At 36.4% G+C, this 22811-nt stretch overlaps 1 protein-coding gene across 1 annotated transcript in view; it reads right to left on the reverse strand.

Moving 5' to 3' along the window:
* Positions 1–22811, reverse strand: part of SNAP91 (synaptosomal-associated protein, 91kDa) — a 179686-nt gene that overhangs the window by 84408 nt on the left and 72467 nt on the right. Inside the window, exon 8 of the mRNA XM_012001209.1 lies at positions 15737–15843. Coding sequence (XP_011856599.1) covers positions 15737–15843 — 107 coding nt within the window. The remainder of the gene's footprint in view (positions 1–15736; positions 15844–22811) is intronic.

The following is a 22811-nucleotide window of genomic DNA, read 5'->3' on the forward strand; positions in this document are numbered from 1 at the left end:
GTTCAGTTCCCACCTATGAGTGAGAACATGCGGTGTTTGGTTTTCTGTTCTTGTGATAGTTTGCTAAGAATGATGGTTTCCAGCTGCATCCATGTTCCTACAAAGGACACAAACTCATCCTTTTTTATGGCTGCATAGTATTCCATGGTGTATATGTGCCACATTTTCTTAATCCAATCTGGTTTTTGGCTTTTTAATAATATTCATTCTGACTAGGTGTAAGATAGTATCTCACTGGGTTTCTGATTTGCATTTCTCTGATGATTAGTGATGTTGAGCATTTTTCCATACATTTGTTGGCCACTTATATGTCTTCTTTTGAGAAGTGTCTGTTCATGTCCTTTGCCCACTTTTTAATGGAGTTGTTTTTCTTGGTGATTTATTTAAATTCCTTATAGATTCTGGACATTAGTCATTGGTCAGAAACAAAAGTGATGAGTATTTTCTCTCATTCTGTAGGTTGTCTGTTTACTCTGTTAATAGTTTCTTTTGCTGTGCAGCTCTTTAGTTTAAACAGGTCTCAGTTGCCAATTTTAATTTTTGTTGCAATTGATTTTGAGGACTTTGTCATAAATTCTTTGCCAATGCCAATGTCCAGAAGGATATTTTCTAAGTTTCCTTCTAGCATTTTTATAGTTTGAGGTCTTTCATCCATCTTTAGTTAATTTTTGTATGTGTTGATATAGGTAAGGCATCCAGTCTCATTCTTTTGCATATGGCTAGCCAGTTTTCCCAGCACCATTTCTGAATAAGGAGTCCTTTCCCCTTGTTATGCTTATTTTTGTCAACTTATCAAGGATCAGTTGGTTGTAGGTTAGCTGCTTTATTTCTGGGTTCTCTACTCTGTTCCACTGTTCTATGTGTCTGTTTTTGTACCAGTATCATGCTGTTTTGTTTACTGTACCCTTGTAGTATAGTTTGAAGTCAGGTAATGTGATGCCTCTGGCTTTGTTCTTTTTGCTTAAGATTGCTTTGGCGATTCCACCTCTTTTTTGGCTTCATATAAATTTAGAATAATTTCTTCTAGTTCTGTGGAAAATGATGTTGATAATTTGATAGACATAGGATTAAATCTACAGATTGCTTTGGGCAGTAGAGCCATTTTAACAATATTTATTCTTCCAATCTATGAGCGTGAAATGTTTTTCCATTTGTTTGTGTTATCTCTGACTTCCAGTAGTGTTTTGTAGTCCTCCTTGTAGAGATCTTTTATCTCCTTGGTTAGAGGTACTCCTAGGTTTTAAATTTTTTTGTTTGGCTATTGTAAATGGGATTGCATTCTTGATTTGGTTCTCAGACTGGAAGTTACTGGTGCATAGAAATGCTATTGATTTTGATGTTGATAGGTAGATTTTGTATCCTGAAACTTTACTGAAGTTGTTTATCAGGTCTAGGAGTTTTTTAATGGAATTTGAGGATTTTCTGGTATAGAATCATATCCTTAGCAAAGAGAGATAGTTTTACTTCCTCTTTTCCTATTTGGATTCCTTTTATTTCTCTCTGTATCCTGACTGCTCTGTAGGACTTGCAGTATTATGCTGAATAGTAGTGGTGAGAGTGGGCATCCTTGTCTTGTTCTAGTTCTTAAAGGGAATGCTTCCAGCTTTTGCTCATTCAGTGTGATGTTGGCTGTGGGTTTGTCATAGATGGTTCTTATATTTTGAAGTATGCTCCTTCAATGTCTAATTAGTCAAGGGTTTGTATCACGAAGGGAGGTTGGATTTTACAGAAAGCTTTTGCTGCGTCTATTAATTATAGGGTTTTTGTTTTTAATTCTGTTTACGTGGCGAATTACATTTATTGTTTTGCACATGTGGAACCAACCTTGCATCCCAGGAATAAAGCCCACTTGATTGTGGTTAATTAACTTTTTGATGTGCTGCTGGATTTGATTTGCTATTATTTTGTTGAGGATTTCTGCATCTATATTTGTCAGGGATATTGACTTGTAGTTTTCTTTTTTTCTTGTGCCTTTGCCAGATTTTAGTATCAGGATGACACTGGTTTCATAGAATGAGTTAGGGAGGAATCCCTCCTTCTCAATTTATTGAAATAGTTTCAGTAGAATTGCTACCAGTTCTTCTTTTTACATCTGATAGAATTTAGCTGTGAATCCATTTGGTCCAAGGCTTTTATTGTTTAGTAGGTTTTCTCACTACTGAAGTCAGCTGCAGAACTTGTTATTGGTTTTTCAGACCAATAGCAGAGTTTCAATTTCTTCCTGGTCCAATACTGAAAGGTTGTATGTTTCCAGAAATTTATCCATTTCCCCTAGATTTCTACTTTGCTTGCATAGAGGTGTTCATAGTAGTCCAGAGGATTTTTTCTATTTTTGTGGGATCAATTGAAATGTCACCTTTGTCTGTCTGATTGGATTTATTTGGATCTTCTCTCTTTTTGTTCATTGTTAATCTACCTAGTGGTCGACCAATCTTGTTTATCATTTCAAAGAACCAATTTTTATTTCATTGATTCTTTGTATGTTTTGGGGGTGTCAATTCTATTTATTTATTTATTTAACTTCCATAGGTTATTGGGGAACAAGTGAGGTGGTGTTTGGTTACATGAGTATTTAGTGGTGATCTGTGAGATTTTGGAGCAGCCATCACCTGAGCAGTATACACTGCACCCTATTTGTAGTCTTTATCCCTCACCCTCTTCCCACCCTTTCCCCCTGATTTCCCCAAAGCCCATTGTGTCATTCTTATGCTTTTGCATCCTCATAGCTTAGCTCCCACTTATGAATGAGAATATATAATGTTTGGTTTTCCATTCCTGAGTTACTTCACTTAGAATAATAGTCTCCAATCTAATCCACGTCACTGCAAATGCCATTAACTCATTCCTTTTTATAGCTAAGTAATATTCCATTTTATATATATATATATATATATATATATATATATATATCTCACACTTTATCCATTCATTGATAGGTAGGCAGTTCAGTTGGTTCCACGATTTTGCAATTATGAATTGTGCTGCTATAAACATGTGTGTGCAAGTATGACTTCTTTTCCTCTGGGTAGATACCCAGTAGAGGGATTGCTGGATCAAATGGTAGTTCTGCTTTCAGTTATTTAAGGAATCTCCACACTGTTTTCCACAGTGGCTGTACTAGTTTACATTCCCACCAGCAGTGTAGAAGTGTTCCCTGATCACCGCACCCATGCCAACATCTACTGTATTTTTGTTGTTGTTGTTGTTTGTTTGTTTTTTGATGTTTTGATTATGGCCATTCTTGCAGGAGTAAGGTGGTATCACATTGCAGTTTTGATTTGCATTTCCCTGATTGTTAGTGATGTTAAGCATTTTTTTAAATGTCTGTCGGCCATTTGTGTATCTTCTTTTGAGAATTGTTTATGTCCTTAGCCCACTTTTTGATGGGATTTCTTTTTCTTGCTGATTTGAGTTCATTGTAGATTCTGTGAAGATTTTTTCCCACTCTTTGGGTTGTCTGTTTACTGTGCTGACTATTCCTTTTGCTTTGCAAAAGTTCTTTAGTTTAGATGTATAGATTGTGAAGATTTTTTCCCACTCTGTGGGTTGTCTGTTTATTGTGCTGACTATTCCCTTTGCTTTGCAAAAGTTCTTTAGTTTAATTAAGTCCCAGAAATTTATCTTTGTTTTTTTTTTTGCATTTGCTTTTGGGTTCCTGGTCATGAAATCCTCGCCTACGCCAATGTCTAGAAGGGTTTTTCCAATGTTATCTTCTAGGATTTTTATAGTTTCAGATCTTAGATTTAAGTCTTTAATCCATCTTGAGTTTCTTTTGTATAAGGTGAGAGATGAGGATCCAATCTTATTCTCGTACATGTGGCTAGCCAATTATCCCAGCACCATTTGTTGAAAAGGTTGTCCTTTCCCCCACTTTGTTTTTGTTGGCTTTGTTGAGGATCAGTAGGCTGTAAGCATTTGGGTTTATTTCTGGGCTGTCTGTTCTGTTCCATTGGTCTATGTGCCTATTTTTACACAAGTACCATGCTGTTTTGGTGACTATAGCCTTATAGTATAGTTTTAAATCAGGTAATGTGACGCCTCCAGATTTGTTCTCTTTGCTTAGTCTTGCTTTGGCTATGTGGGCTCTTTTTTGGTTCCACATGAATTTTAGAATTGTTTTTTTCTAATTCTGTGAAGAGTAATTCATTTTGATAGGAATCACATTTAATTTGTAGATTGCTTTTGGCAGTATGGTCATTTTCACAATATGGATTCTACACAATATGGGATGTTTTTCCATTTGTGTTGTCTATGATATCTTTGAGTAGAGTTTTGTAGTTTTCCTTGTAAAGGTCTTTCACCTCCTCAGTTAGGTATATTGCTAAGTATTTTATTTTTTTTGCAGTTATTGTAAAAGAGGTTGAGATCTTGATTTGATTCTCTGTTTGGTAGCTGTTGGTGTATAGAAGAGCTACTGATTTGTGCACATTAATTCTGTATCCGGAAACTCTGTTACATTCTTTTATCAGGTCTAAGAGCTTTCTGGAGAGTCTTTAGGGTTTTTTAGGTAAACAATAATATCATCAGCAAACAGAAAGAGCTTGACCTCCTCTTTACCAATTTGGATGCCATTTCTTTCTCTTGTTTGATTGCTCTGGCTAGGACTTCTGGTACTATGCTGAAGAGGAGTGGTAAGAGTGGGCATCCTTGTCTTGTTCCAGTTCTCAGAGGAAATGCTATCAACTTTTCCCCATTCAGTATTATATTAGCTGTGGGCTTGTCATTGATGGCTTTTATTATATTGATGTATGTCCCTTGTATGCCAATTTTGTTGAGAGTTTTAATCATTAAGAGATGCTGGAATGTGTCAAATGCTTTTTCTGCATCTATTGAGATGATCATGTGATTTTTGTTTTTAATTCTGATTATGTGGTGTATCACATTTATTGATTTGCATATGTTAAACCTTCCCTGCACCCCTAGTATGAAACCCTTGATCATGGTGGATCATCTTTTTGATATGTTGTTGGATTCAGTTAGCTAGTATTTTGTTAAGGATGTTAGCATCTATGTTAATCGGGGATATTGGTCTGTAGTTTTCTTTTTTGGTTATGTCCTTTTCTGGTTTGGGTATTAGGGTGATACTGGGTTAATAGAATGATTTAGGGAGGGTTCCCTCTTTCTCTGTCTTGTGGAATAGTGTCAATAGGATTGATACCAATTCTTCTTTGAATGTCTGGTAGAAATCTGCTGTGAATTGGGCTGGTCCTGGGCATTTATTTTGTTGGTAATTTTAAAATTACCATTTCAATCTCACTGCTTGTCTGTTCAGGATATCTAATTCTTCCTTATTTAAGCTAGGAGGGTTGTATCTTTTCAGAAATTAATCCATCTCTTCTAGGTTTTCTAGTTTATGTGCGTAAAGGTGTTCATAGTAGCCTTGAATGATCTTTTGTATTTCTGTGGTGTCAGTTGTAATATTTCCCATTTCATTTCTTATTGAGCTTATTTGGATTTTCTCTCTTCTTTTCTTGGTTAATCTAGCTAATGGTCTATCAATTTTATTTATCTTTTCAAAAAACACAGCTTTTTGTTTCATTTCTCTTCTGTATTGCTTTTTATTTCAATTTCATTTAGTTTTGCTCTGGATCTTAGTTATTTCCTTTCTTCTGCTGGGTTTCTGTTTGGTTCATTCTTGTTTCTCTTGTTCCTTGAGGTGTGACCTTAGATTGTCTGTCTGTATTCTTTCAAATTTTTTGATGTAGGCATTTAGGGCTATGACCTTTCCTCTTAGCACCGCCTTTGCTGTGTCCCGGAGGTTTTGATAGGTTGTGTCACTACTGTCATTCAGTTTTGAATAATTTTTTGATTTTCACTTTGATTTCATGTTTGACCTGATGCTCATTCAGGAGCAGGTTATTACATTTCCATATATTTGCATGGTTTTGGAGGTTCCTTTTGGAGTTGATTTCCAGTTTTATTCCACTGTGGTCTGAGAGAGGGCCTGATATAATTTCAATTTTCTTAAATGTATTGAGGCTCATTTTGTGGTCTATAATATGGTCTATCTTCAAGAAAGTTCCATGTGCTATTGAATAGAATGTATATTCTGCATTTGATGGATGGAATGTTCTATATACATCTGTTAAGTCCATTTGTTCCAGGGTACCATTTACATTCATTGTTTCTTTGTTGACTTTCTGTCTTCATGCCTGTCTAGTGCTGTCAGTGAAATATTGAAGTCCCCCAATATTACTGTGTTGCTATCTCATTTCTTAGGTCTATTAGTAATCATTTTTATAAATTTGGGAGCTCCAGTGTTAGGTACATATAGGTTTAGGATTGTAATATTTACCTGTTGGATGAGGCCTTTTATCATTATATAATGTCCTTTTTTGTCTTTTTTAACTGCTGTTGCTTTAAAGTTTGTATTGTCTGATATAAGAATAGCTCCTCCTGCTCACTTTTGGTGCCCATTTTTCTGAAATGTCTTTTTCCACCCCTTTACCTTAAGTTTGTGTGAGTCTTTATGTGTTAGGTGAGTCTCTTGGAGGCAGCAGGTAGTTGACTGGTGAATTCTTATCCATTCTGCAATTCTGTATCTTTTAAGTGGAGCATTTAAGCCATTTACATTCAATCTTAGTATTGAGATGTGAGGTACCATTCCATTCACGGTGCTGTTTGTTGCCTGTATACCTTGGTTTTTTGTTTTTGTTTTTTAAATTATATTTTTGTTTTATAGTTCCTAGGAGATTTATGCTTTACAGAGGTTCTGTTTTGATGTGTTTCCAGGATTTGTTTCAAGATTTAGAGTTCCTTTTAGCAGTTCTTGTAGTGGTGGCTTGGTAGTGGTGAATTCTCTTAGCATTCATTTGTCTGAAAAAGACTGTATCTTTCCTTTATATATGAAGCTTAGTTTCACTGGGTACAAAATTCTTGGCTGATAATTGTTTTGTTTAAGGAGGCTGAAGATAGGGTGTCAATCCCTTCTAGCTTGTAGGGTTTCTGCTGAGAAATCTGCTGTTAATCTATAATCTAAAGTTATAGTTATACCTTTAAAGGTATAACTATAAAGGTTTTCCTTTATAGGTTAACTGGTGCTTCTGTCTCACAACTCTTAAGATTCTTTCCTTCATCCTAATGTTAGCTAACCTGATGACAATGTGCCTAGGTAATGTTCTTTTTGTGACGAATTTCCCTGCTGTTTTTTGTGCTTCTTGTATTTGTATGTCTAGATCTCTAGCAAGGACATGGAAATTTTCCTCAATTATTCCCCCAAATATATTTTCCAAACTTTTAAAATTCTCTTCTTCCTTGGGAACACCAATTATTCTTAGGTTTGGTTGTTTAACAAAATCCCAGACTTCTTGGAGGCTTTGTTTGTATTTTCTTATTCTTTTTTCTTTGTTAGATTGGGTTAATTTAAAGACCTTGTCTTTGAGCTCTGGGTTTCTTTCTTCTACCTGTTCAATTCTATTGCTGAGACTTTCCAGAGCATTTTGCATTTCTATAAGTGTGTCCGTTGTTTCCTGGAGTTTTGATTGTTTTTATTTATGCTATCTAATTCCTTGAATATTTCTCCCTTCACTTCTTGTATCATTTTTTGGATTTCCTTACACTGGGCTTTGCCTTTCTCTGGTGCCTCCCTGATTCGCTTAATAACTAACCTCCTGAATTCTTTATCAGGTAAATCAGGGATTTGATGGTTTGGGTCCATTGCTGGTGAGCTAGTGTGATTTTTTTTGGAGGATTTAAAGAACCTTGTTTTGTCTATTATCAGAGTTGGTTTTCTGGTTCCTTCTCATTTGGGTAGTCTCTGTCAAAGGAAACGTCTAGGGCTGAAGGCTGTTGTTCAGATTCTTTTGTCCCATGCGGTCTTCCCTTGCTGTAGTACTCTCCCCCTTTTCCTATGGATGTGGCTTCCTGTGAACCAAGCTGTAGTGATTGTTTTCTCTCTTCTGGATCTAGCCACCCAGCAAGTTTATCAGGCTCCAGGCTGGCACTGGGGGTTGTCTCACAGAGTCCTGTGATATGAACTGTCTGTGGGTCTCTCAGCCATGGATACTAGCACCTGCTCTGGTGGAGGTGGCAGAAATGAACTCTGTGAGGGTTTTTAGCTTTGGTGGTTTAATGCACTATTTTTGTGCTGGTTGGCCTCCTGCCAGGACATGGCACTTTCTAGAGAGCATCAGCTGTGGTAGTATGAGGAGGAACAGGTGGGAGGCAGAGCCCTAGAGCTCCCAAGAGTATATGCCCTTGTCTTTAGTTACCAGGTAGGTAGGGAAGGACCACTGGGCAAGGGTAGAGCTAGGCATGTTTGAGTTCAGACTCTCCTTGGGCGGGTCTTGCTGCAGCTGCTGTGGGGGTTAGGGATGAGGTTCCCAGGTCAATGGAGTTATGTTCCTAGGAGGATTATGACTGTCTCTACTGTGTCATGCAGGTTGTCAGGGAAGTGGGGGAAAGGCGGCAGTCACAGGCCTCACCCAGCTCCCATGCAATCCAAAAGACCAGTCTCACTCCCACTGTGCCTCCCAGCAACAGCACTGAATGTGTTTCCAGTCAGTGGGCAAGTAGGGCTGAGAACTAGCCCCAGGCTACCTACCTCCCAGCTGTGAAGGCAAATAAGGCTTTTCTTCTTCCCCTGCCTGTGGTGTCTGCACACCAGATTCATACCCTTCCCCGAGTTCTGGCCAAGAGGCCTCTCAATCAGTTCAAATTGTTACAAAGCCTAGCTGAGGATTTCTTTCTCCCTGTGGCCATTTCCTAGTGCCTCTGGCCACCGTCCTGAAGGACCCCTATGAGGTCAGGCAAAAACGGCTTGCTAGGGGACCCAGTAAACTCACAGGGATTTTTTCACTGCTTCTTCTATCCCTGTATTTCGCTTGGCTATCTAAATTGACTCAGTTCCAGGTAAGGTCAAAATCTTCTCCTGTTATCTAGGCCTACAGTTTCCCCAGTGGGGGATGTGTGTTCATGGGCAGACGATCTCCCTTTCCCAGCTCCACGGTTTGGGCACTCACAGTATTTGAGGTGTCTCCTGGGTCTTGTAGGAGCAATCTGCTTTCTTCTTGGGGTCTGTGGGTCCTCTCAGGTTTCCTAATTTATTCCTGCAGTCGTTCTGGAACAAAAATTCACAGTGCGAGCCTCCATATGCTGCTCTGTCCGTCCAAGTTGGAGCTGCAATCTAGTCCGGCCTCCCATCCGCCATGATCCCCTCTTCTTGTCAATTACATTTAGGTTTACTCTGATTTGGGCTATTTGTTTTCTTCTGCTAGCTTTGGGATTAGTTTGTTCTTGTTTTTCTAGTTCCTTTATGTGTGATGTTAGGTTATTAATTTGAGATCTTTCTAGCTTCTTGATGTAGGCATTTAGTGCTATAAACTTTCCTCTTAAAACAGCCTTTGCTGCCTCCCAGATATTTTGGTATGTTGTGTCTCTGTTTTCATTTGTTTCAAAGAATGTTTTGATTTCTGCCTTAATTTTGTTGTTTACCCAGTAGTCATTCAAGAACAAGTTGTTCAGTTTCCATGTAATTGTGTGGTTTTGAAAGTTCCTCTTGGTATTGATTTCTATTTTTATTCTACTGTGGTCTAAGAATATACTTGTTATGATTTGATTTTTTTAATTTATTGAGATTTGCTTTATGGCTGAGCATGCAGTGGATCTTAGGGTATGTACCCTGTACAGGTGACAAGAACATATATTCTGTGGTTGTTGGGTGGAGTATTCTGCAGATGTCTATTAGGTCCAATTGGTCTAGTGTCAAATTTAAGTTCATAATTTCTTTATTAGTTTTCTGCCTCAATGATCTGTCTAACGCTTAGTGGGGTGATGAAGTCCCTCATTATTATTCTGTGGCTGCCTGTCTTTTATTAGGTCAAGAAGTACTTATTTTATAAATCCAGGTGCTCCAATGCTGGGTGTGTATATATTGAGGATAGTTAAGTCTTTTTTCCCCCCTAATCTCTCACCTTTGGCTAAAAATTAAGTCTTCTTTTTGAATTTAACCCTTTATCACTATGTAATGCCCTTCTTTGTCCTTTTTCTTTCTTTCTTTCTTTTTTATTCTTTACTGTTGGTTTTAAGTCTATTTTATCAGATACAAGAGCAACAACCTCTGTCCTTTTTTGTTTTCTGTTGGTATGATAGATCTTTTTTCATCCCTTTACTTTGAGGCTATGGGTGTCATTACATGAGATGGATGTACTGAAGACAGCAGAAGGTTGGGTCTTTTTTTTAATCCAACTTGCCACTCTGTGTCTTTTCAGGCGGGTATTTGTACCATTTACATTCAAGGTTAGTATTCACATGTGAGGTTTCGTTCCTGTCATGGTATTGTTAGTTGGTTGCTTTATAGTCTCAATTGTGAAGTTGCTTTGTAGGAACTGTGGACTATGTACTTATACGTGTTTCTGTTGTAGCAGGTTTCTTTGGTTTCCAAGTTTAGAACTCCCTTAAGCACGTCTTGTAAGACCAGTTGATTGGTAACACATTCCCTTGGCAAATGCTTGTCTGGGAAAGATTTTATTTCACTTTCACTTACGAAACTTAGTTTGGTGGGGTATGAAATTCTTAGTTGGAATTTCTTTTCTTTAAGAATGCTAAGAATAGGCTACCAATCTCCGGCTTGTAAAGTTTCTTTTAAGAAGTCTGCCATTAGCCTGATGAGGTTCGTTTTATAGGTGATTTGATCCTTTTCTCTAGCTGCCATTAGGATTTTTTCTTGTGTTGATCTTAGAATGTCTGATGACTATGTGCCTTGGGATGGTCATCTTGTATAGTATCTTATAGGGGTTCTCTGAATTTCTTGTATTCACATGTCAATCTCTTCAGCAAGACTGGGGAAATTTTTGTGGATTATATCCTCAAATATGTTTCCAAGTTGCTCACTCTCTCTTCTTCTCTCTCAGGAATGCCAATGAATTGTAGGTTTGGTTGCTTTACTTAATACTATATTTCTTGGAGGTTTTGTTCATTTTTTAAAATTCTTTGCTTTATTTGTGTCTGACTGGGTTGATTCAAAGGACTGGTCTTCAAGCTCTGAAATTCTCTCCTCTGTGTGATCTAGTCTGTCATTAAGGCTTCCAACTACATTTTGAAATTCCTGTAGTGAACTTCTCAACTGTAGAAGTTCCGTTTAGTCCTTTTTAAATATAGCTACATCATCTTTCATATCTTGGATCATTTTTCTGGCTTCCTTGGATTGGATTTCAGCTTTCCCTTGGATCTTATTAAGCTTCCTTGCCATCCAGATTCTGAATTCAGTGTCCATAATTTCTGACATTTCAATGTGGTTAGGATCCACTACTAGGGAGCTAATGCCATCCTTTAGAGGTAACAAAACACTCTGACTTTTTTCATTGCCTAAGTTCTTGAGCTGATTCCTTCTCACCTGAGGGAGCTGGCTTTTCTTTTTCTTTGTCAATTTGCTTTCGTTTGGACAGGGCTTTTTGTTTTTACATTATTTTTTTCCCTTAAGGGTTGACTGGTGAATGTTGTATATAGTTGATTGGTTTTGTTTCTGAGTGCTTTCAGAGGGTCAAGGCTCTGTTTTAGGTTCTGAGGTTGTGGATGGGTTCCTGTGGTGCGTTTCAGAGGTATTGCATGGTGAAACAATGTATTTTTGTTTGGTGGTGCAATTTAGGTTGCAGTCTCGTAGATGGTGTTTCACAGTGACATCAGGGTCAGCAGATATACTCTTACTCAGCCAGGCACCTCTTATTTTTCAGTGTGTATGTGGCAGTGCTCTGGGGAGGGGAGGCAGGGGCCAAGAGATAACTCCCTGTCCAAGTTTGTTTCCAGGCCTTGGGCCTTGGTGCTGTCCCCTTCAACTACTGGTGCTGTACCCATGTTTTCTTTGCCCAAAAGGGGGCTTTGGCGGGCTGTGCTACCCTCTCCCTTTAGAGGTGGTCCCAGCTGAGAGGTCACCAGGAGATCTCTAACTCTTGGGGGGCCCACTGCACTTGTTAGAGTCAGAGCAGGTTGTGGGATATGACTACTAGTGGTCTGGTGCTGCAGTGGGTTGGGGTGAAGGACCCCTGGGCAGGGCAATGGTATCATGCGTATGCAAGTGGAAAAGTGCCTGTGGCCCAGGGTTTCCAACCTGGCAGACAGCTGTGGGACCCACTCAGCTTGTGTTCCTCTCACCCAACAGGTCTTCCTCCAGTGTCTGCCCCAGGAGCATCTTGACTGGCTAGACTTGTCCCAAGTCTTCTGCTCCCAGATCACGGAGCTGTTCAGATGATGTGGGCTGCAGGGCTCCCTGGGAAAGAAGCTGTGGCTATCAGGCCGCACCCTTCCCAGATGGGTCTTGTGAAGGGAGGGACACACAGCTCCTACATTTGCCCAAGAACCTGCACCAGCATAAGAATCTAAGTCACAATCTTCTTTTTGTTCTGACACTGGGGGCTCCTCCTCCACTTGAGCTCAGGCCATAGATCTCAGCAAGATACTCGTGGGCCGTGTGCTTGAGTCCCAGGGAGTTGAAACCAGGCCTGCAGATTTGTCTTCTGGCCCCTCGGGGTCAAGCACTGGCTGCGCTGGGGGTGCCAGACTGCTTCCAGGCCACCAGCAAAACACTCAAGTAGGGAAGCAGGGGCTGCACTGTGGATATCCTCCTGTGGGGGTGGCCAGGCAGGCAATCTTGGGAGGGGCCAGTAGGCGAGGGGGCATTCATCCTGGTCCTGCAGCAATGGCAGCTCCTGTCCAGTAGAGAACAGGAACTGCAGAGCAAGATGGAGAGCCTTGGGGGATGGGCACCTATGGATGTGTTTTACTGCAGCTGGCATGTGGTGGCTCCCAGCAGGCTTCCCAGCTTCCTCCCTCTTCAACTATGGTATCTGTGTTGCCCCTCTATTGATTTTCAGTATTTTCTCTCAAAAGATCTGTTGATCATCAGTGTGATGATTCACTCGATATTTTGGTTCCTCCTGGTGGGAGAGGCATTTGCCAGCTTTGTCTAGTTGGCCGTCTTCCTTCCCTCTCTGGAATTCACATTCTAATGACTGAACTCTGACTTTAGGAACAGTTTAGCCACTGATACCTCCCTAAACCCACTTATATTATTACAAATTTGGGAAATTGTAAATTAAAGCAACTGCATTGTGTTTATTTGTACGTTTTAACACCGCTTTAGATGATCCATTTAAAAATATTAATATGAACAAAAGAGGCATTTTTATGAGACTGACTCGCTGCCTACTGTGCTAAGAAGGCACCGAAAGAGGCATTTTTAAAAATAAAATATTATGGATCCCTAATACTGAAATCACTTCAGGAAAAGGTGACGTATTTCCATTAAATGGATAATTGTGTTCAAAGAGACAATTTAAGAATTCTTCCTCAACACTGCTATTTTTGTTGCTCTGAACTTCTGAACCACATTATCATTAGAGGATTAAAGTGTGTTACAGAAATCTCATCACTTTCTGTCTGCAAATATTCTGGGAGATGTAACTCCTACGATTTCGATATCTACCTTAGAATAGAAAACTAAGAATAACTTAGTTCTATAAAAGAGAAGAGTATTTAGCAGAAATATGTCTTACCTGTAAAAATTATTTTACAAAGTTTTACTTGTCTGCCATAGGAGACTTCAGAATAAGAATATAAGACATAGTAAGTTTTCTGTACTTCAAGCAATTTAAAAAATTTGAATATTTCCATAGAACTTGTTCAACTACTTTACCTTTTCTTCAATACAATGAACAACTTACTGTTACTATTTCCCAAATAACCAATATATAAAGTTGTATTTTGAAAATCATATTCTAGAAATTTTCTTGAGACTCTTCAGGTAAGTGTTACTAACTATGGGATAGCTATTGAGTATGAATCCATACATAGACCACACGAGTACTATACAGTAAAGAGAGATTTGTACATTTGTTGAAAAATTTCTCTATTAACCAATCATAACCAAACCACTCAACACTGGTATTCAAACATTGTGTGTTCAAATTATGAACAATGTGATTTAAATGTGAAAGAAAACACAAATGGTTATGGTTCTCCCATTGTGATTTAATGTTTACTCTATTAAAAATAATTTTGTAAATTAGTATTCATTCTATGAAAAAGTCTTAATCATAATGTTCAAATAAAAATAATTTTAAAATTTATTATCCAGTTATTTAAAGACAGGCTCTTAAAATGACATCGATCTCTGTATATCTCTTTCTCAATGGCCTCAGTTGGGCTTGTGCTAACATGAGGTATCAATAGACAAAAAGTAAAATTTTACATGTTAAGACAGAAGGAATTGACACGTAAGCAGAACTTTTCTCATGGGAATCCTGAGCCCAGCCTTGTAACACCGATTAGAGAAATGCATACCCCAGACTGCCACATGCCAGCTCCTTACTTATATACAATAACAAATGGGAAACTGGGATGAATGTACACCAAGATTTAATGAAACAATAAAATAATCTGTTCTCGGTACTTAGGCATAATTTACCTTTTCACAGAAAGAAATTAGGCAAATTTTACTAGATTAAGCTGATAATTACGGTTAAACCATGGCAAAATCATATCAAATACAAAAAATAAAACCTGTATAGCAGCAAAAGAAAAAATTTTGAGCAATTCTATAATTTCTTATAGACTACCAACATTGATAAACCCATGAGGAAAGAAACATGAATGTGCTTTAATGCATATACAATTTACATAAGCTAATCTTTACCTTTTGTTTCTCTTATATTTAAAAAAGATTTTTATTCTAACTACATGTTGTATGGGTGAAAGTACAAGAATCAGCATTTTGTGATATTATTTTGGTTCCAGAACTTGCATGTGATAATTATCACTTCTATGAATAAAAGATTTTAAACACAATGCATGGACTAGAGTACTTCTTAAATTGTGTGCATAAAATGCCTGTTCTTGCAGTATATTCTTAAAATGACAAAAACAGCAAAAACATGGCATGAATGTTCCACATCCACAGCATTGTATGGTTTGCTGCTGAGCTGTAGAACCTCTTTCATACAACATTCCAATCAGTTCCTAGTAATCAGTTAATTGACATGTAAGATAAAAATACAATGTGATTCTTCCAAAGGACTGTAATAACAATGTTATAATTTCCAATATCAGCATGAATCATTAATTGGATTTTATAAGAGAAAATACCAACTCACAGATAATTTCAGGAACAGCAACTGTATAGTTACACAGGTATTCTAATCAAGTATAAAGATACATCCTTAAGAAACAATTTATAAATTTTATAAAACAAATTATGCTATCCTTAAGAAACAATTTATAAATTTTATAAAACAAATTATGCTATCCTTAAGAAACAATTTATAAATTTTATAAAACAAATTATGCTTTCTGTTTTATTTTTCATTGTGTATAAATCATTGCCAAAGTAAGGAAGGTCAGAATTTATGATTTATCATTTACATGCTAAGAATAATAAACAGGCTTTTCTAAAGGCAAACCTAAGGTTCAACGAAAATAAAGGCTTTTCTAACAATTAAAGATAGCTATTAGGTAGAATGGAGGAATAGACCACCTTGCAAAGCAGCAAATGAGCTTATTATCCACGAAACTTTTATTTGAATGCAGAATGATCATCTGATTAGGATGCAGGAGTACAGAGTACAGCTCTGAGTGAGAAATTGGATGAGATGACTTCCAAAGTCACTTCCAACCTTAATATACTGTGACTCCGAGGCACTTTCAACCCTAACATACTGTGACTCTCTTATACCTTCTATTATATACTCCAGATATATGAGCAAATATTTAAAAAATTATATTCCCAACAAAACTTAATATTACTTACCTCTGCAACCTTGAGAAATTCAGACACTCGTGTCATTCTAGTTAGAAATCGTTTGTAAATTTCTAGAGCGTCTTTACATTGTCCTTTCTTCATTTCAAAAAACTTTTCTAGAAAAAATAAAGAGATAAGCAATTTGAAAAGAGTATTCTATTCTATTTTTTTCTAAGCTTATGTTAAGATTACTACTTAAAACTTAATGTTTGAATCAAAACACTTGGTAGTAAAACTTATATGAGGTATTAAGGCACCTAAACAAAGGGAACCTGAATAGATTAAGAAAAGTGTTATGTTCCAAGATAATCATCTCTCTCAAATAAAACAATTTAAATAATGAAAACAGAACTAAAGTAGAAGAATATATAAATTGCCACAACTGGCTAAATTCACGTTCCATATATCCCAACATCCTGTCTTGGAAAATAGCAGCAAATTCTTACTGACGATAATCTCAAAATTTATGACTGCATTCTACAGAATCCTTATTTTCTTATTAGCTCACTATAAACTAATAATCTATAAATTATAAGGCAATAATCAATAAACCTTCCTGAATTAAATAATTCTTTACATTTTCTACACTAAGTTGATACTTGCTTTTATTGGTCATAAATTATTTCTTTCAAACATTATGATGTGGCTCTTTTAGACGGTAGAGTTTTGTGAAAAAATTTGTTTTACTATATCCTTAATGACTTTCTAGTCTATTTATGCTCTCTTTCTCAACTTTTAGCTTCCTAAACAGAAAAACGGAAGCTTATTTTGCTGTTCTCTTTCACACACTCAAGACTAGAATTCAGTCATCAGGGAACTACAGCTCCATTACACTTGCAATATGAGAGTATAATTTTTCCATACATGCTTTGAAGAAAACCAGTACTTCATCAGTGTTTAAATCAGTTATTCATTGATCATTCATTCAATAATTATTGACACTGCAGATGGAGACACAGCAGGCCATGTCTGTCTACAGTAGTTCCCAGGCAACTCTGGATTATAACTGATGGCCTAGTATCTTCTTTATACATTCATTATTTTATATTTACACATGGTTTAACATATGCTATTTTAATATTCTCTCATACTTGACAGTTATTTCATTCAGCATGTAATTTTACTTTCTTAAGGAAAGTTTAATAATATATAATTACACAAAGACTGGCTTCTTTCACTTAGTAATATGCATTTAAGATTCCTTCATGCCTTTTCATGGATTGATAGCGCATTTTCTTTTAGCACTGAATAATATCTGCATATCTTTGTTGGTGAGGTACCACCAACAATATTCAGAAGTATTTTTAATTTTCTTAAGGAAAGTTTAATAATATATAATTACACAAAGAACTAATTATCAAGAGCAGTTACTCATTACCCTCTGTTGACAGTCTTTGGGTAATTTTGCTTTTTACATGGACCTCCCCTGTAGGGTATTTAAAGGAAGCAAAAAGATCAAGAAAACAAACACATACTGTTTTCTACTTGCTAGAAGTTTAGAGAAAAGAGTCTTTTAAAAAATGACCAAATCTAAGGATACTTTCTTTATCCACTCTGTCCCATTTTCTAATGCAATGGATAAACTCATGGTGCTATAAGAGGAAAGTCTTTTCTTGTTAAGAAATTTGAAAATAAGGATTTATTTAGGCAAAACATACTTTTTGTTCTCTCTTTTTACAACAATCTTCATATAAATAATTTCTTTCAAATATCCAAATTACTTCTCTTTAGTATAACCTGAGTTTGTATCTTTGCATCTGATCTTCAGCAATAATACAAAAAGAAAAATCAAGTGGAATATCTCAATTTCCTTTTAGAACCAGTGACCAAAATTTTAACCAATTTTTTTTCTGTCTCCTCTGGATACTTTTAAAATTGTTTATATCCTCCATGATAATTTAGGACTCAGCAATAAAAAGCACTCGATCATTGTGGATTTAGATTATAATCTCATAATTGTTTCTATAATAGTAGCATTGACACAGAAAGGCAACATGTTCTATTTCACTGACACAGGCACAGCTATGAGGCTTCCCTGTCCAGACTAGCGCGGGGCCTAGGGAAACCAACACTTTTACAGAGGGGATTGGTCATCCAAAAATGAGCCTCTAACTTTCCTTTGCAGTAAAGATAACATATGTTAATTTTCAATATTTGAAATGATCAAATTTCATGTTTGTAACATGAACCTTTGTAAAGCTGTGATAAATTACCCTTGTCATACTGTATTAACTTTTGAAGGATAATTGTGCTAGGAAAGAAACCAAATGAAAAAAATTATCATCTCTGAGAGACAAACTGAGAGTTTCTACATAAGCTATTACTGATGACCATTAGTCAGGGAGACAGCTTAGTTACAAGTCAGAGTTTCATTATAGCAATAAAGCATTTGTGAAGATTTATAGCACGAATATTGATTCCAACATTAGGTGTAAAGTATTGGTCATGGAGTCCTTGATTAAAATTAACCCACAACATATTCATAAGGTTAACTCCTAGCACTATCAGGTAAACAAGTGAAAAACACACCTGCCTCAAAATTTATCAAATTGGGTGAATATGCCAAAATGTGTGAATTCAAAATGCTAGTCTGAGCATCTGGGAGTGGTTCTAATACAATGATTCCCATACTAAAGTCCCCAAACCACCAGGAACAGCATGTCTTTGGCCCTTATTAGGAATGCAAATTCTCAGGCCCCACCTCAGACCTACTGAATTAGAAACTCTGGGTTACAGGGTCAGCAACCTGAGCTTTAACAAGTTCTCCAGATATTCTTGAGGAAAGTCCTTGAACACTGCTTAAAGTACTTTTTCCTTGTCTTCTGCATAATGGACCTTTACCATAGTGACTATGCATAGGGAAAGGGATATATATATATATTTTTTTTTAGAAAAATACTTTTTTAAAGAGTAGTTTTAGGTTCACAACAAAATTAAATGAAAGTTACAGAGATTTCCCATATTCTAAACATGTGTAGCCTCCCCCATTATCAACACCTCCAAAAAGAGTGCCATATTAGTTACAACTGATGAACCTACATTGAATGTCATTATCACCACAAGTCCATAGCATTTCTTACTGTTCACTCTTGGTGTTGCACATTGTATGGGTTTGGACAAATGTATAATGACATGAATCCGCCATTTTAGTATCATACAGCGTATTTTCACTGTCCTAAAACTCTGGCCAGGCATGGTGGCTCATACCTATAATCTCAGTACTGTGGGAGGCTGAGGCAGGAAGATTACTTGAACCCAGGAGTTTGAGACCAGCCTGGGAAACAAGGCGAGGCCCTATGTCTACAAAAAAAAAAAAAAAAAAAATTCAAAAATTAGTCAGGAGACGTGGTATGTGCCTGTAATTCCAGCTACTCGGGAGGCTAAGGCAGGAGGATCACTTGAGCACAGGAGGTCAAGGCTGCAGTGAACTGTGTTCATGCCACTGCACTCCAGTCTGGGAGACAAAATGAGACCTCCACTAAACACAGTATCTTTTTTATTGACTTCATAGCTTTGCCTTTTGTAGAATGACAGAGAGCTGAAAACATGCCTTTTCAGACTGGCTTCTTTCACTCAGTAATATGCATTTAAGGTTCCTTCATGCCTTTTCATGGATTGATAGCACATTTCCTTTTAGCACTGAATAATATCTGCATATCTTTGTTGGTGAGGTATCAGAGTTTTCAGCCCACTTTTAATTGGGTTGTTTGTTTTATTATTTTTTAATTCTAAGAGTTCTTTGTATATTTTGGACAACAGTCCTTTATTAGATGCGGTTTTCACAAATATTGTCTTCCAGTGTGTGGCACATCTTACCCTTTTCTTGACACTGTCTTTCATGGAGCAGAAGTTTTTAATTTTAATAAAGTCCAGCTTATCAATTATTTCTTTCATGGATCATGCCTGTGGTGTTGTATCTAAAATGTCACCACCATATCCAAGGTCATTTAGGTTTTCTCTTATGTTACCTTCTAGGATGTTTATAGGTTTGCATTTTACATTGAGGTCTATGATCCATTTTGAATTAATATTTGTAAAGGGTATAAGGTCTGTGTCCAGATTAATTTTTTTGGTGTATGAATGTCCAGTTGTTCCAGCACCATTTGTTCAAAAGATTGTCTTTGCTTCTTTATTATAGATCAGGTTATATAAATGTGGGTTGATTTCTGGGCTCTCTATTCTGTTCCACTGATCTATTTGTCTATTCTTTTGCCAATACCACAATATCTTGATTACTGTAGCATTATAGTAGGTTTTAAAGTGAAATAGGTCAGTCATTCAACTTTGTTCTTCTTCAATAATATTTTGTTGGCTATTCTGAGTCTTTTGCCTTATTAGAATCAGTTTGTCAATATCCACAAAGTTACTTGCTGAAATACTGAAAACTATTGCAATAAATCTATAGACCATGTTGGAAAGAACTGACATATTCACAATATTGAACCTTCTTATCCATGAACATGGAACATCTCTCCATTTATTAGTTGTTTGATTTCTTTCATAAGAGTTGTATAGTTTTCCTCATATAGATCTTATAGACATTTTGTTAGGTTTATACCTAAGTATTTCATTTTAGGGAGTGTTGATGTTAACGGCATTGTGTTTTTAATTTCAAATTCTGCTTGTTCATTGCTAGTATATCAGAAAGCAACTGACTTTTGTACATTAACCATTTTTCTAGCAACCTTGCTATAATTGCTTATTAGTTCCAGGAGTTTTTTTGTCGATTCTTTTGGATTTTCTACAATACATGGTCATATAATCTGGGAACAAAGAAGTCTTATTGCTCCATCCCAAATCTGTATACCTCTCATCTCCGTTTCTTGTCTTACTGCATTAGCTAGAACTTCCAGTATGATGGTGAAAAGCAGTGGTGAGAGGGGACACTTTGCCTTCCTCCTGATCTTACTGGGAAAGCTTCTAGCTTTTTCACCATTAAATATGATGTTAGCTATTAAGTTTATGTACATATTCTTTATCAAGTTGACGAAGTTCCCCCTCTATTCCTAGTTTGCTGATAATTTTTATCATCAATGGGTGTTGGATTTCATCAAATTCTTTTCTTGTATCTACTGACATGATCATATGATTTTTCTCTTCTAGCTTTTTGATGTGGCAGATTACATTAACTGATTTTCAAATGTTGAACCAGCTTTGCATACCTGGGTAAATCCCCTTGGTCTTGGTTTATAATTCTTTTTATACATTGCTGGATTTAATTTGCTAATATTTTGTTGAGGATTTTTCAACTATATTCATGTAATTTCCTTTTCTTTTTAAATTTTAAATAAAATTTACTGAGCTATTATTTATATAGAATATATTACATTCATTTAAGGTGCAGATTTTATGTGTATTGGCACTTATATGCAACATCAATTACTGTCACAAGCAAGGTACATGTCAGTCCATTTTCTGCTGCTATCATGGAATACCACACACTAGATAATTTGTAAAAAAAAAAAAAAAAGATTTATTTGGCTCACAGTTCTTGTGGCTGGAAGTCCAAGATCAAGGGGCTGTATCTGATAAGGGCCTTCTTGCTGCATCATAACATGACAGAAGGTATCACATGGTGAGAGACTGCACGCCTGAGAAAAGTCACTTCTTAAAAGTTTCACCTCTTAATATCATCACAATGCCAATTAAATTCCAATATGAGTTTTGGAGGGGGCATTCAAACCACAGCAGTACAGAACATTTTTATTACTCCCAAAAGATTTCTTGTGTCTCTTTGTAGTTCATTCCTTCCTCCACTCTGAACCATGGGTAACCACTGGTCTACTTTCTGTCACTGTAAGTTAGTTTGCATTTTCTAAAATTTTATGTAAATAGCCATACAGCATGAACTGTCTTTTCTTTGGTTTCTTTCAACCTAATGATTTTGAAATTCATTTATGTTATTACATAAATGTAACGGTTCATTCCTTTTTATTGTTGAGTAGCACTGTATAATATATATATGTCTTGTTGTGTTTATGTACCTATTAATGAATATTTAGTTTATGTTTTTTTCTATTATGAACATTTTTGAACATTCATGTGCTAGTCTTTGTATGGACACTGGTTTTTATTTCTCTTGGGTAAGTATCCAGGATATGATCTTAGTGGGTCGTAAGTTAGGTGTATGTTCAACTGTTAAAGTAAAACAGTAAATGTAAAATGGTAAACTCATTTGACGTTTTACCATTTTACACTCCTATCAGATGTGTATAGGAGTTCCAGTTACTGTACATCCTCACTAATACTTGATACCATCAGTAGTTTTAATTTTAGTGAGTCTAGTAGGTCCAAAAGGTATCTTACTGTGATTTTAGTTTACATTTCCTCAGTAACTAATGACATTGAGAATTTTTTTATATCTTTGTTAGCCATTTAATATCTTCTTTCGTAAAGTGTCTGTTCAAATCTTTTGTACATTATAAAAATTGAGTTGTCTTCATTACTGAGTTCTTTATATGTTCTTGATAGGCATCCCTAAAACATAAATACATGTACTTTCTTCTCCTCTGTGACTTGTATTTTCATTCTTAATGATGTCTTTTGAATAGCATGAGTAATTTTGATGAAGTTCAACTTGTTAACGCTCTCTTTTAAAGTTCATGTTTTCTGTATTTTATTTTATTTTTTGCAGTTTTTATGTACTTTTAATGAGCTAGAAAATGCATACTATAAATAGAATATACAAATGATTTTATACAGATAAAGCATTAAAAAATCATAAATTCTATATATGGTTATCCACAGTCTATAAAATAATACTTCCAAATTACATAGTTTTTTTTTTTTATTATTATACTTTAAGTTCTAGGGTAAATGTGCACAACGTGCAGGTTTGCTACATATGTATACATGTGCCATATTGGTGTGCTGTACCCATCAACTCGTCATTTACATTAGGTATATCTCCTAATGCTATCCTTCCCCCCTTTCCCCCTCCCCACAATAGGCCCCGGTGTGTGATGTTCCCCTTCCTGTGTCCAAGGGATCTCATTGTTCAGTTCCCACCTATGAGTGAGAACATGTGGTGTTTGGTTTTCTGTTCTTGTGATAGTTTGCTGAGAATGATGGTTTCCAGCTGCAT

The sequence above is a fragment of the Mandrillus leucophaeus genome, unplaced genomic scaffold (assembly GCF_000951045.1).
Source record: "Mandrillus leucophaeus isolate KB7577 unplaced genomic scaffold, Mleu.le_1.0 Scaffold652, whole genome shotgun sequence".
Classification (NCBI taxonomy): Eukaryota; Metazoa; Chordata; class Mammalia; order Primates; family Cercopithecidae; genus Mandrillus; species Mandrillus leucophaeus.